We start from the raw sequence: 15,909 nt of genomic DNA, 5'->3' as shown, positions 1-15,909 counted from the left end.
CTTTAGAGTTATTTAGTTTAGCATTTTATGCTACATTAATTGACTTACTTATAAAATTTATATAGCTGCCCCTTTTAAAACCAACTCTGGGCAGCTCTCAATCAATTTTTTTTTAAAAAAAAACATACAGTGATGCCTTGGTACTCAACTGCTTCAAAACTCATAGAATTTGGTAGTTGAGATATTTTGTCATGAAAACATTGTCCTAGTACTCATCCTTTTTTTGTACTTGATGTGTTGTGATAGGAAAAGGGCGACGACTGTGGAGAATGAACAGGAAGTCAGCCATGCCGGGAAGGTTGCTGATATAAGAAAAGGGACAGACGGAAAGTCCTTGCTGGCCAAAACAAAGGATCATGTGGTAAATCATGTGATTTGTTAGTCATTCCTTGTTTTTAGTACTTATTGCAGCTCCCGTAACCAATTAACAATCAGTACTGAGGTACCACTGTACAAAAATATTAAAATTGTAAAACAAAAAAAACCTAGTGCCAAGTCAAACTTTTAATGCATAATCATTTAATCTTATGCCAGTAGTTGAGGGAAAAGCCAGGTCTTCAGAAGCTCTATGGAAAGCTAGGAGGATAGAAACCTGCCAAAAGTCGGGGAACAGTATAGGGCTATGATGGCTAACCTTTTTGGCATTGAATGCCCAAACTGGAACACGCATGCATGCGCACCGGACAGCTGGTCTTCAGGTTTCCAGCACACTCATGCGCTCAGGCCAGCTGGTCTTTGCGCGTGCTGGACTACCAGCAAATGACCGTTGACTTACCTGAATGGTTGTTCTCTAGGTGCTGCGGGAGTGTCCAAGCATGGCTTAATTTCAGCTTGCTGCCCAAGGACTGAGTTCAAAGTTCGTGTAGCCACGCCTCTTGCTCCCCTCAGAGGCTCAGTTTTAAAAAATGAAGAATAAGACCCAAAAGGAAGATGCATATAGCAATGTTCTATGCCTACGAAGTCGGTACACACATCCCCGCAGGCACCGGGGAAACTATCGGAGGATCCAAATACCCAGGAGAGTGTTCGGCTAGCTAATCGTCCTCCGAAATTCCTTTTGGGGACCCTGACTGCCTACCTGTCCCCAAGAGCTCGCCAGCAGCCGCTGAACAAGCCTCCCGCGGTGTTGCTGTAATCACAGCAACGCGAAAGCCAGCCACGCTCCAGGCAGCCTGTTTCGCGCGTCCGATGGTGATTTACTTATCTGGATCAGGAGCCAAAAACAACAAAGCTACAGGAATTAACCTAACTAAACACAAGAGAAATTAATAAGGCTACACTACACTAACTAGGAGAGTCCAACTTGTTGCTCAAAGACTGGAACTCCCCCAAAAAGTGTCCTTTAGGGGGACTGAGTTTTTTAAAACTGAGCCTCTGAGGGGAGCAAGAGGCGTGGCTGCACGAACTTTGAACTCCGTCCTTGGGCAGCAAGCTGAAGTTAACCCGTGTTTGGGCACTCCAAGCAGTGCCTAGGAGAACTGAAAATCAGGTGGTCGGCACATGGATGCCTGTTTTTTGGCCGTTTTTCAGCGTCTGTGAAGACCACATGAAACCAAATGAGCAACTGCCGACAGCGCACGTGTCCACAGAGACGGCTCTGCGTGCCACCTCTAGCACGTGTGCCATAGGTTCGCCATCACAGGTATAAGGGCTACCATAGAAAAGGCCCTAACATTACTAGTCTACATATATATAACTCACATTGAAGGGGCCTAGGGCTCAACTATTCCTTCCATACCAACACCAACTGAGACCAGTCATGGAGAAAGGAGGAGAATCATCATAACAGTGTCTCACACTCCCAACTCTCAAAGCTGATCCAGAAAGATATCAAGATTGATGATACTGGAAGTTGCTACAAGGTCCAGGTGGGCCAGAAGGGTCAAACCACCTCTATCTCAAGCCCTCCAAAGGTCATCAACAAGTGTGACTAAAGCTGTTTCAGTGCTGTGCTCCGGCCTGAACCCAACTGAAAAGGTTCAAATAATTCACTTTATCCAGGGCCCTTTGTAGTTGTATACCAGACAGTTTTCAACAACCTTCCCCCCAAAGGAAGATTGGAGACTGGACAAAAGTTGTTCAATACTATGGGGTGCAAAGATGGCTTCTTGAGAAGGGGGTGCACAACCATGTCCTTCAGGACAACTGTATCATCTCTCCTACAAAGAGACATTAATCATTGCTTGAACTCAACCATGTCATTTCCCAGGAGGCCTTAATCAACCAGGAGGGGCATGGATTCAGAGTATAGATGGCAGAACTACTGGTAATATTTCCAAGGACTCTGTCCATTTTCTCAGTAACAACTGGCTTGAACTCCCCCCAGATAACAAGATTAAGACACATCTCTATCACCTCCAATGGATCTCATTAACTTTCAATTAAGTAAACATTATTCAACTGTTTCCACTGGTGACAAAATATTTTGAGTACATCTAAGAGTCTTAAAATCAAACTGAAAAGAAAGCAAGATACAGGATAGAAAACTGACATTAAAATATTCAAACAATATTTTTTCACAGAAAAATGTATGCAGAGTATGACTTAAATTACATTGAGAAATCAGCAATGTGTAGGGAAACATAAGTAGCTGAGATAAAAAGTAACAAACTCCCCATATAAGAATCCAAAGTAAAGAATTCTAGATAAATTACATAATCCCAGGTAAATATGAATTGTAAATTTCACAATTATTTCATTATTCTTTTTCAAAACATCCAAGCTTACAAAGTATTCATGGAAAGTATTGGTGATTTTACTAACCACCTTCTTCTTAGCAACGGGATATAATTTTAGTTTCTGGTGATCTACAATAAAATCAGCAAACTAAGAACAGAAAAATAAATTTGATAGTTAATATATTCAGAAGAAAGAAAAAAACCCGTTTTTTGGACAAAAAAATATAACCCACCTTTTCACAAAAGTTTTCCCCTACAGATGTTCCAGCATCCTTTTTCATTAAGAAATAGGCGTAGTGAAAGCAAGAAGAGAAAAATAGAAAGAAATAAACTTATCAAAAGGAACAGCTGAATTTTATTAGAGGGATGTTTATATATTCTTTTTATTGAAACATATTTCAAAAAGTTATAATAAAGACACATTAACAATGGTTAAAAGTGGACATTATCATTAACTACTGGCTATTCTACAGAAATACTAAGAGATCAACAGTTAAGATACATGGTTGGTTATAAACCTGCTAAAAGAAAAAAAACCTTTATCATAAAATGGTTAGGAAATTAAACTGCATTGCATTTTATAGGAATTTGTATTTATCGTCCATCTTTAAAAAATTACTTATAAAAACACTTACCTATCATAAAATGCTGAATAGAAAAAATCCATATATTTGGACTATGGTGTATTATCCTAACCACACAAGTATAATAATAAGCTCTTTGAATATATGGTTAATCATTTCCAGAGATCAAGTTCATAATTACTTTAAAATATGATAATAATAATTATACTATGAGCCAATATATATGTACTGTGAATGGATCATGTGTACCCTAACCCTAACCCTCCACACTCTGCCTAGGAGATGAAAACTAAATTTGCCCTCCACACCTTCTGCTTACTGAACTGTGTACTCAGTCTCTCCTGCAGATAAGTTCAGCAACATGAAAGAGTGGAAAATGACATTTCTAGGAAAAAGCTGTTGTCCCAAAAATACTGAGCTATATATAATCCCTTTCTTTTGCATTGCAACTCCTTAGTAAGTACAGATAGTCCTCGCTTAACAAGTATTCATTCAGCAATTTCATGTGATCGCTGAATAAATTGTACTTAGATCTGGTCCTTGAAATTTCTGCCACTGCAGCACTCCTCTGGTCACATGATCAAAATTCAAGTGCTTGGCAGCTCCCCCGTATTTACGACACTTTAGCGTCCCGAAACACACCTTTCTTCTACCCCACCATCTCTTCCTTGGCCTAACCCCGTGATGGCAAACCTATGGCATGTGCTATCTCTGTGGGCACGCGAGCCGTCACCCCAGTTCAGCTCTGCCATGCATGCACATGCGTCTCCATGCGTTCCCCAACAGTCAGCGGGTCTTCGGGTCTCTGCACGCATGTGCTATGAGCAGGGTGCATGAGGAGGGCCACGCGCACATGCACGGAGGGCAGGTGGCATGCAGGAGAAGCACACTGAGAAGCACACACTGAGAGATTATTAAAAATGGAGAGGATACCTTTTTTATATTATAGGCGTGTGACAAACGTTTGGCAGGTAATTTCCAAAGTGATAAAAATGCTTGTCCAAACTTGCTGCTCAAAATGTTGAGGCAGCATATCCTCTCAGAGGTTTCCCATGGCCACTTCAAGAACTCCCATATTGTGGGAGCCAACTTCAGGAGCAATCTCAGTGAGAATGACCTGAATCAACTACATCAAGCTTTTGAGGCCATGACACCTGGACATTTCAATCATTGGTTCAAAGGAGTAGTTTGGTTGCTTCACGAAGCACCCTCCAAATATATACCACAACCCTACCGAACAATTGGGAATAAGAAGTTATTGTCCATATACTGAAAATCATTCAGCAATCTATCAATGTTTACCTGGTCTGTAGATTAGCATAAACAGAAGGCGAGATTGATTTAAGCTGTGGACTAAGCCTGGGATACTTCAACATAACATCACACGTAGCCAATTTTGGATTAGTATAATGATTCGCACCTGATCAACCCATAGTACTTACTCACTTGAGACACAAATGGCCAGGCTTCACCTACTTCACATTATATGAAATATTACTGTAGCTTTCTGGAGAAAGCTCTAATGCCAGTAAAGGTGGAAGCAAATCAGAGAAGAAATCAACCAATAGCAAGAGGGGATTCAGTTACAGCAATGATAGTTGCATGATTGGAGGAATTGAAGGACCAGTTAGGGACAGATCATTGTGGAGAAAAATCATGTGATTGCTAACACAATCAAATGATGGCACATCAGCATCTTTACCCTGAACTTCAGAATGTCATACCAGAATCATATTAGTATGAAAATCTTTAGCAATAATCTATGCACACTTTTAATTTCTATGCATTCAATTACTTTTTTCTAATCAGGTGCTCTTCAGTCACGTTGGACTACACTGGCTTGAAATTTTGAGGTGCATTTAATACAGAAGACCATTAAAATAACGTGTTTCCCCCAAAATACGACAGGGTCTTCTATTTTTTTGACCCACGAAATATGGCCTTGGGCTTATTAAAGAGGAGGGCTTATTGTTTTTGGGTTGCTGGGTGGCTGCCCCTTGCGACCGGGCTCCCAAAGAGCCGGGCACAGCCTCAGGGTCGAATGGCTGTTTTGCGCTGTTGCAGCAGCAACAACACAGCAGCCATGAGGTAATCACACTCGCAAGCAACTGCCCGGCAACCCTCCTTTCCAGCCGCGCACAGCACCGCTGACTGATTTGGTGGTACCCGGAAGGCACTAAGCAATGCGAGTGCCTGTTCGCTACCCTCCGCCTCCCGTGGCTCAGCACCTTCGGAATGCCCCTAGGTGAGTGAATGGAGCTCTGCATGGCTGGAGGGGGGGGGGTTGCGCGAGCGGCTTTTCAGCTCCCTGCTCGCACAGCTCGCAGGCTCACGATGCCCTTGGCTAATTCTACAGAGCCAGGGCATCTCCACTGCTGGCGCCACCCACTGCTTGGGTTTTTTTTTTTTTTTTTGCAGCTTTCAAAGCATGGAGGATAGATGCCGCTCTGGAAGTACGCTCTATGGTAGCGTACTCCCAGAGCAATATCCTACCTCCGTGTTTTGGAAGCCACAACGGAGGACGGATGCCGCTCTGGGAATACGCTCTATGGTTGTATGCTCTGCAGCCCACAACCATAGAGGGAACTCCCAGAGTGGCATCCATCTTTCGTGCTTTGAAAGTCGGAAAAAAAAAAACACCAAGTGGCGGGCAGCGGCAGCAGCGATGCCCTGGCTCTGTAGGTACTGAGCCACGGGAGGTGGGGGGCAGCAAACAGGCGCTCGCGTTGCTTGGTGCCTTCCAGGTACCGCTAGATAAGTCAGCAGTGCTGTGCCCGGCTGGAAAGGGGGGTTGCCGGGCAACTGCTCGAGAGTGTGGTCACCTTATGGCTGCTGTGTTGCTGCTGCGACAGCGCAACACAGTCATTCAAGCCCGGCTCCTCGGGAGCCCACTTGCAAGAGAGCAGCTGCCCGGCTGCACCCCCTCTTCAGCTGGGCCCAGCGCCACTGAACGACCTACTGGTACCCCAAAAGCAGCAAGCAACATGAGCGCCTTTGCCTCCCACCTTGTTCCCATGGCTTGGAGCCTTCAGGATACCGCTAGGTCGGCGAGCGGTGCTCTTCCTGGTCAAAGGAGGGGGGATTGTCCAGGGGGCTTATTTTCGGGGGTGGGTTTATAGTTTTGCCTATGCGAAAAATGTGGCAAGGCTTTAGTTTCAGAACAGGTTGTATTTTCAAGGAAACACGGTATATGTTTCTGCTGAACAGCTGAATTATCTACTTAGCTTTTTCCCATGTGCAAATCTACCCTTTGGATAAAAATAAAGTTTCTTTTGTAAATAAAATCATCTCTCAGGGAAATATGCTAGAGAGGCATGCACATTGGACTACTACACTCACTTGCTTGAGATGAGCAGCTATAGGAATTGAACAGACAAAGCAAAATAAGAGAGATTTGAAACAGTGAATTTGTAATCAGAAACCATGCTGCATTTTAAAAAGTAAAACAATGTCCAATACAATATAACCTCCGTTCTCTGGATCCACTTTGTCTTCTGTAGCTTATATAGCTACAGTATTAAATGCCATTAATCTAATTGACCGGACTCAGTAGGCGGTATTTACCAAAGGATCATCACTTTACTATGAACAGTTCAATTTTCTGAATACATATTTTAATATTTTTCTATATTCACATGTTAACAAAATTCTTCCCAACAAATATTTAAATCTGAATGGAAACTACTGCACTACCACAAAAAATACAAGCAGAATAGCATAGTCAGCAACCACTAAGCAAACACTATTGATCAATAAAAATAAGCAGCTGATTTAGCAACATGTAGTTCTCCTTCCTGTATTTCACATGAAGGTTTAACAGCATAGGTCAAAGACACATACATGCATTCCAAGTATAAAATACTATTCATAGCCAATCACCAGACAGAACAAGAGTGACAAAGAGAAAGAACTGGGAATAATTCATTAAATGTTTGCATTATGTATCTCCTCATAGCCCAGGGGCTTCCATGGCCCTTACAGTCATATCTTGGGAGGTACTTTTCTTAGTTTTAATTTAATTGCATCAATTTATTTATTCATTACATTTTTAACCAAAGTGACTCTAGGTGGCTTACAACAACTAAGAAGCAATTTTAATTTTGGTCATTGGTATAACATCATCAAGATAAATGATATATAATAATTAGGTACTATAAATCACAAAGCACTCATATTTCAAACTTAAATTATGTCATATATCTGGGTTGCCTGAATACCTGAGTTAACAATCAGCAACCATTTTGAGGTAGGAAGTGTATTTGGAAATTTGAGCAAATACCATGGTCAATGTCGGAGAGTTGTTAATGGCTACTGTAATGGACACGACCAGTTATATAATATCAATTTACTAGAAGGCAAGCTTATGAATGTGCTCTCTGAAATTCCTTTCAGAGTCATAGAACATTCTGGATCACCTTGTTACTTTTCACTTTTTTTATGGAAGTGTGGCCAAGAATCATTCTTCAAGACACAATTCAGAAGAATGGCAGCCCCAGCCACCAAGATTTATATAACATTCCTCAAGTATGCAGGCCCTGCACCTTAAGAATAATTTTAAAAATACCATTAAAAGTGGTTGAACTCTCAAAAGGTTTTTACATTCTTACATGAAAATATAATATTCCTATGGGATCTCATCACTGAAATCTTGGGATTTTTTTTGTAATTTTTATTTTCAGTTTTACATACTTGGATGACTGCCCCATTTCACAAAATCGCATGAATGCTGGAAAAGGATGCCAACTACGTTACAAATTAGAATATTACTAGATACTGGCACACTGCTCTACAGCATGCCAATTTCACAATATTATTTTTCTAATTAAAAAACACTAACAAATGAGACTTGGTAGATGCCAAGAATTGAGTCCATGGGCATTCTTGTACTCAAAATGCACCACATTTCCCATGATGTGAATACTTGGACTTATAACAAAATAAATAGTGAGTTAGTTAGGAATTGAGGGGATCAAGGAACTGAGGGGATCTTCTGCACAAAATAAAAAATACTAAAACAGATGAGTTATTTTGCATAAAAGAACATTCTAGCTTTATCGTTACTTGCAGGAGAGAGAAAAAATGCTGCTTTTTCACAATCTGATATACTGTCTCAATCATGCCAAGTCTGTTCACTGATCAGTCTGTTCACTGATCAGACTACATTCTTACTGTCATCAGCACTTAAATGTAAATATAGCAACTTAAGAGTAAGACATAGGCAAGTCTGATTCATCAATAAAATTGTCAAACTAGGTCATTTCTTATTCGGCTATTGTTAGAAATTATGTATGAAACCATAATAACATTCATTAGGCAAAGCTCTGGGATTTGTGTTAGAAAATATCTTTTTAGATTTCAATTTCATTATGCAACATAAAGGGATGTGGTGGCTAAGTGGCTAAGATGCTGAGCTGGTCAATCAGAAAGGTCAGCAGTTCAGTGGTTCGAATCCCTAGCACTGCGTAATGGACTGAGCCCCTGTTACTTATCCCAGCTTCTGCCAACCTAGCAGTTTCAAAGCATATAAAAAAGCAAGTAGAAAAATAGGAACCATCTTTGGTGGGAAGGTAACAGCATTCCGTGTACCTTCAGCATTTAGTCATGCCAGCCACATGACCACAGCGATGTCTTCGGACAGCACTCGCTCTTCGGTTTGAAACGGAGATGAGCACCACCCCCTAGAGAACGACTAGTACATATGTGCAAGGGAAACCTTTACTTTTATTACTTTATGCAACATAAGGCTATTTTAAGAAGTCATTTTTGCACCCAAAGTTGTTTTAGAGGTAAAATCCCAAAGATATGTTAACTTGGGAATTTAAGAATGTAAAGGTCAAATGTCAACTCTAATCTTTTATTTATTTATACAAGTGTGTGTGTGTGTGTGTGTGTGTGTGTGAGAGAGAGAGAGAGAGAGAGAGAGAGAGAGTTATATTATTTGAGTGCTTTTGAATAAACCCAAAACATCAATAATAAAATGCTGTGAAACTTCCACATTCCAATATACAAATTGTATAATGTGAATATAACTGTTAAGTATCCCTAAGATGATAAATATAATTTATGCTTGATTTTCATTTCCAAAACAACTGCATTAATATTTATAGAAGAACTCCATCTCTAATAAACTCAGTGGATTGTTTTTCTTCAGTTCTATCATGTCAGATTCTGACACTGCCTGGACAAGTCCCTACAGTTTTCTTGGCAAGGCTTTTCAGAAGTGGTTTAGTACTGTCTCCTTCCTAAGGTTGAGAGAGAGTGATTGACCCAAGGTCACCAGCTGGCTTCGTGCCTAAGGGAGGGCTAGAACTGATGATCTCCCTGTTTCTAGCCTAATGCCTTAACTATTAGACAAAATTGGCTCTCTAGTGAAATTGCTTCCAAGTAAAAAGCCATTAACACTGCATCATGAAAATAAATTATATGTGATTATATACTGGTTGTGACTGCCAATGACTGAAGCAGTTTATAAATTCACAAAGATGCATCAGCAAATACACTTGATTCACATTCTATAGCAATGTCCTAACCTCTACTATATAATTTAAAACAATATCATTTAAAACAAGTCACTTAACATAGGCAGTTTGATTTATGAATTAATAGTACATAATTTACTATGAAGTCCCTGGACTACTGTGAAAGACTTGCATGGCAAAGGCACCACATTGGAATACTGCATTGTTTTCAAAGAGCGATACTGATAAATCACTTACATTTTATTATTAATGTAAACACAGTAACTGATCTATGGCACATTTTACGGTGCCATAGCAAAGTATTCATCTATTCATCTATTTCATGCTACAAATGGGTCTTTTAATAATTGAGTAAGATGTGTAGTTAGTTCACAGTGCCCATAAAAATACAATTCAAGCACATGCCTTATAAGAACAATGTTTTCCAAATTGCCACAATTCAAGTTTACCCAACCTGGGGTTCTCCAGAAGTCTTAGACTACAACTGTGCTTATGTTCAACTAGCATAGCTATTGACTGCACTAACTAGGCTTGATAGCAGTTGCAGTGCAATACATCTGCAAATATCAGGCTAGGGAAAGCAGCCCCAAGCCACTGCAAGAATATAGTCTAGAAGAAACTCAGTAACAAACCAAATCTGTGTCTTGAATGCCTGGCAACAGCCTGTAGTTTTTTTTGGCAACAATTTTAGAAGTAGCTTGCCAGTTCCTTCTTCCTAAGAGAGAATGACTGGCCCAAAGTCACCCAGCTGGCCTTATGCCTAAGGTGGGAACAGTTTTTTAGTTTCTAGCCTGATGCGTTAACCACACCAAACTGACACTCTATCTAAATAAATTAGGTTTATTTTAGGAACAGTGCAAAGACAATGAGGTGTATAGATGTATGTTAAATATTCTTAAGAATATCGTGTAAAACAAGAGTTATTTCCATGTACAATCAAATGAATTGTTGATTAATAGAATATTTATATAAAGGAGCTCCATCTTTCCCAAATGTTCTAGTTTATCATAATGATGCAAATGATATTTAAATAAACTTAATGGAGGTTCTCTTTTTTTTAAAAATGCCTTGTCTAGCCTACTTTGGATACAATAGTCAGGTCCAATATTTTGTGGGGATGTTTCCAGTGGTATCAAAAATGTATTAAACTGGAAGAGGGATTGGCCATTAAATTTAGGTTTACACACACACACTTGACAGCTATGACTGGCAAGGAAAATATCAAATGTGAAAGTCTTCCCCAGGATAGATGTTGCAAGTGAAAAAATATTGCTAGAATACAAATGTGCATTTATTCATGTTAAAATATGAATGAAAGCACTGTATATAGAATCTCACAATGAAAGCTAAATTCATGTGTAGTATTAAGCAATGTTATTTATTTTAGTCTTGGTGTGATGTGCAAGCCTACTCATTATAGTCTCATACTATTTCTGAATCAGACTACAAAGACTTGTTCAATACAACTCAAATAAAAATCCTAAACTCCCAGTGAATGTGAATGAAACTTTTAAATAACAAAGTACTGCATTCCTAAGAATTTGATAAGGTGCTTTTCATTTTAAATCTATTTCACTTAAAACTTCTCCACTACAGTTGCCCATTTACAATGAGGAAGTATTTCAACATTAGGTATTAAGGAAAAAAGCAAGTTTATATACAATTGAAATTATACATATGCATCCTGAAATTTAAAATGTGTTAAGAAGAATCGTGTATTCTATTCTTGTTTGATCAACGACGGGCTAAAATTATATTAGTTACATTCATACAACAAGCCAGATTTGTCTACTGCTTCTTTTGCAGGCCACAATACATTACACATAATATGCTGAGAAACAAAGAAGCATAGAAAATTTGCTCCCCAATTTTCTAAACCCCTACTATGTTTTTTCTCAAGGTACAAGCATACTTCAGACTGACAAATGTCTTTTTGGAATAACAATGGTACATTAATAAGCTACTTAAGGATTCATATACTCTGGAACTTCATTAAATGTATTGGAGTAGAGAATAAAAGCAATCTTCATACGTGACTTCTAAATTATATTAAGTGATTGATGTAAACAACACTGAAAGATCTAAGGAAAGTCCATATGAATAATCCTACTAAATAATTCTCAGAGACCATGATTTACAGACCTATCTAATTCCAAACAATTTTATATAAAATGAAACTTTGAAAGCTTGAACTGAAGTTCAAAATATTCTATAGCTGAATTTTTGCATTTAACCTTTGCTGAACACAATTTTGCAAGTTGTATCAAGAGCTAAAGTAAACAAAGGATAAAAGTTTCATCAACAATGATAGGGAATTCAAAACCCTGATAATATAATTGTTCTAAACACATTTTCTTCTTGTGTCTAAACTTGGGTCAATCATATTCAATAAATAACAGTTAACTGATTGAATAATAAGTCAAATTGATTAAAAAGCCTTTATAAAACATTCAGCTATATTTATCATTCCTACATTTAAAATCCTAATGGAATTTAACATCTTCCTTTCTTGGAACCTAATAAGCTTCTAGTTTACTATTAATTTGCAATCAAACAAAATACAGATAGAAAGATTTCTTATGACTTAAGATCTCTATCAATCAACATGTTTCTTCTATAGTACCAGATTTCTTTGATTAAGGTGACAGACCAAGACTAATGCTTGGGTTCAACATAGTCTGCTTTTCAATTTAAATTTCCACAAAACACCTTTAGCTAAGCTGTTTGGCATTGTTAAAAATACCAGATTTTATCCAATATAGACCATAATAGCGTTTTATCAATATGCATGAAATTAGCAAATGTACAATTTAAGGATCGATAATTCCTCTTCACTACCACCCAAAAAGGAAACAACTGAATATTACCCAACTGACTATCAGTATCAAAGTTTAAATAGTTAAAGGAAATACAAATTAGATACTTATTTACTGTAGGTGATACTGTTCATTATCTGTCAAACAAATGACCCATTCTTTCTCACAATATATGCATTCATGATCTCTTTTTAGCAACTAATATATATTATGTCCAAGAACGTATGTTCTCCATTGTCTTCTGAAAACATTTTTTTAAGCATGAGGGGCTTATTTTGAAAATGTGAGAGAAAAAGCAGGATTCCAAAAACAATAGAAAAGGAAGGTTATTACAACAGGCAGGCCTCATAAGACTTTTCTTGCAATTAACATTTGGCAACAAACAACCTGTAAAAAATAACCATTATCAGATTTTCAGCTTCCATGAAACAAAGGTTGCTGCGGTAAAGAATTCTCTATGTAATATTAAGCTATATTTTAAATGAACATAGACTGTTTCTCTATATGCTACCTACTTACGTTGGTTTTTTTCCACTGAGGACAAAAGGTTTTTCCCCCATTAATCTAAGGATCTGCATTATCACTTATACTTTGTATGATAGACGTTAATTATTAAAATAGTATTCAGTTACTATGAAACTACACCTTAATGAAGAATCCTTAAGTGCACTCACGTTTTCAGTGTCCCGTTCATTCACCGTGGGCAATGGAGTTCTAGTAGACATTTTCATTCACTTAGCTGAAGCACCGTTTGCAATGGCAAAATCCAACTATTTATTATATAAAAATAAAAAAATCCTAACACCTCCCTCCCTCCGAGCACATATACATATATATATTTACAAAAAAATGTGATTTTACAGCATGATAGCAGTTATCAAGTGCCACCATCAAAGGAAAAGGTAGTACGGGGGAAGAGAAATTTGGGGTGATTATTTTCTCCACCACCCTTTTTCTCATCTATCTTCCAGTCTGATAATGCAGCATTAGATTCCTCTGGGAATCTTCAGGAATCATCTTATAGACAGATTAGGGTCTTTAGAAGGTGGGGACGGACAGATTAGAGGAGATTCTCATGGAGCACCAAAAGAAAAACGGGGCAAAAAATGGTCCGGTGCCGTTAAAAGACGAAAGAAAAAAGCGGGGAGCCGGGAGAGGGCAGGCGCTGCAGCAATTACGGTACAGCCCAACTAGCAGGCTGCTGAGGAAGGAAAAGTGGGGAAGCAGCCGCCGCTTTCCGCGCAACCACTGTCGGCTGCGAAAGAACAACCAACCCCCCCAACCCCCCAGAGCTGGTCAAAGGGAAGCGGGCCAAGCCCTCAGCCGTTTTCTAACTCTACACGGATTGCTTCGCCGGGCCTCGGGCTCTCATGACTTAATTGCGCCCCCTCCTCTTCCTTCTTCTCCAGAACTCCCAAGTCCTTCGCTGCCTACCAACCCCCTATCCCAAAGGGGGAAGGCTCAGACCCAAGGAGAAAGACGCTTCCGTCACAGCCTGGGTTGGAAACACTGAAGGAAGACAACCCCTCTGGCGCTGCTGCTGCCGCCGTCAAACCAGCTCCCTCGGCTCTCTCAACCAGTAGCCACAGTACTAGCAGCAGCAGCGGCGGCGGCAACAACGCCGCCGCTCCCGGATGATCCAAGATGGCCGCCCGGCTTCCTCTGCTCCTACATGAACCGGAAGAGACCGCCCTTTCCACACAGGGACAGGAGACGGGGAGGGGGAGGAGGAGGGTGCGGGCGCAGGCGCAGGCGTGCGTGCTTGCTTCACCTCTTGTTGCTAAGGTGTTTTGGCGGGGTGGCAGGGTGGGGCATTGGAGGAGGAGGAGGAGCGCTTTTCGCGTAAAGGGGAAGGAGAAGGCTTGGGCTGCTCCTCTTTTTGACAGGTCTACGCGGTCACCCGCTTAATTAAAAAGGATCGAATCCTGATAGGGAATCTCAAGTGAGATTTCAGGTTTCGATCCTTTTTTTAATTACCGGTAACCGAACTCGGGTGTAGATGATTGGGGAGGGGGGATCGCAAGTGGGTGGGTGGGGAACTAGCTAGGTTAGCCTCCAAACACGAGAAATTTAAAGGTATCTGGAAAGGTGATCCGTGTAAGACAGACTTGGTCGTCGCTACTCCAGAGGGCAGCCCGGAATCCGTGAGTGGACGGGGGGGGGGGGGGGGGAAAGCAGGTATTCGCCTAAGTAAGAAGTTAGTGTGGGAAAGCAGCTTTTGTTTCCTCGCAAACCTCTTCGGAAATAGTGGATTCATCTTCCTTGGAATTATTTAAATCAGAGGTCTTCAAACTTGGCAACTTGAAGACTTGTGGACTTCAACTTCCAGAATTCTCCAGCCAGATGGGAGTTGAAGTCCACAAGTCTTCAAGTTGCCAAGTTTGGGGACCCCTGATTAAAATTGAGGTGAGAAAACCGTTTCTCCCGAGAGGCAGGTGTGGCTGCAATCGACAATACAGTTCAGGAAGAACAATACAGTTCTTCTAAAAAAGGAGAGCGTATTTTTTTTTTCCTTCAAATTAAACGTGAGCTGTTTTTAACGGAACATAACACAGCGTCAGACAAAAGTCTGGCCCTATAAAAGCGAACAGAAATTCTTCTAGCGGTATTTTATGGTGAAAATTGTTGAGGGCTTCTGGAATCCACCAAAAGGGATCGCAGATGTACAGATAAGAAATGTACTTCCTACGGTAAAAGTATTTTTTTTCATATTGTATAAAGTGCTTTGCCTTCTCTGAGAAATTCACTCCAATTTATTAGTAGATCTTGAAACCCTGACAATTTGGGGAGGCGGGGGAATAAAAGTAGATCCACATTGGTCTTTAAAGTATACTCTGAACTTAAACCTGATATTTTTTATGTAAAGTGGTTTTTGATGACTCCTAGGTTGTAATGCATTTGCTTCTCTGAAAGCTGTTTCAGTACAATAGCGGAGTTGGAAGGGACCTTGGAGGTCTTCTAGTCCAACCTAGGCAGGAAACTCTACACCATTTCAGATAAATGGCTATCCAACATCTTCTTAAAGACTTCCAGTGTTGGGGCATTCACAACTTCTGGAGGCAAGCTGTTCCACTGATTAATTGTTCTCCCTGACAGGAAATTTCTCCTCAGTTTTCCAGAGTGGGTTTGCGGGATGGTCCAGAGATGGTATTATCACAGCCAATTGGCCTCGAGATTGGGTTGAAAGTGAAGCCATGCCTCTGGGCTCCTCTCCTCTGACTCCAATCCAATCTGGCCAAAGAGAAGTTTTAAATTCTTGACTCCTGATCTGATTCAACTTTTCTGGACCATCCTCGACTCAACTTGCTTCCTTCTCACAAGGAGATCCTTCCTTCACTTCCCAGTAAGTCCC

General features: G+C 40.1%; 1 protein-coding gene across 2 annotated transcripts in view; it reads right to left on the bottom strand.

Moving 5' to 3' along the window:
• The window catches only part of MARK3 (microtubule affinity regulating kinase 3), a 76,292-nt gene extending 62,073 nt beyond the window's left edge, over positions 1 to 14,219 (bottom strand). For both annotated transcript variants that reach the window (XM_032234799.1, XM_032234808.1), the window contains exon 1: positions 13,232 to 14,219. In XM_032234799.1, the coding sequence (XP_032090690.1) occupies positions 13,232 to 13,288 (57 nt within the window). In that variant the 5' untranslated portion in view covers positions 13,289 to 14,219. The remainder of the gene's footprint in view (positions 1 to 13,231) is intronic.
• Positions 14,220 to 15,909: the final 1,690 nt, after the last annotated feature.

Source organism: Thamnophis elegans, chromosome 1 (genome assembly GCF_009769535.1).
Source record: "Thamnophis elegans isolate rThaEle1 chromosome 1, rThaEle1.pri, whole genome shotgun sequence".
NCBI classification, from domain to species: Eukaryota; Metazoa; Chordata; class Lepidosauria; order Squamata; family Colubridae; genus Thamnophis; species Thamnophis elegans.
Note: the sequence above shows the minus strand (reverse complement) of the source record. Positions and strands in the feature narration are given on the sequence as shown.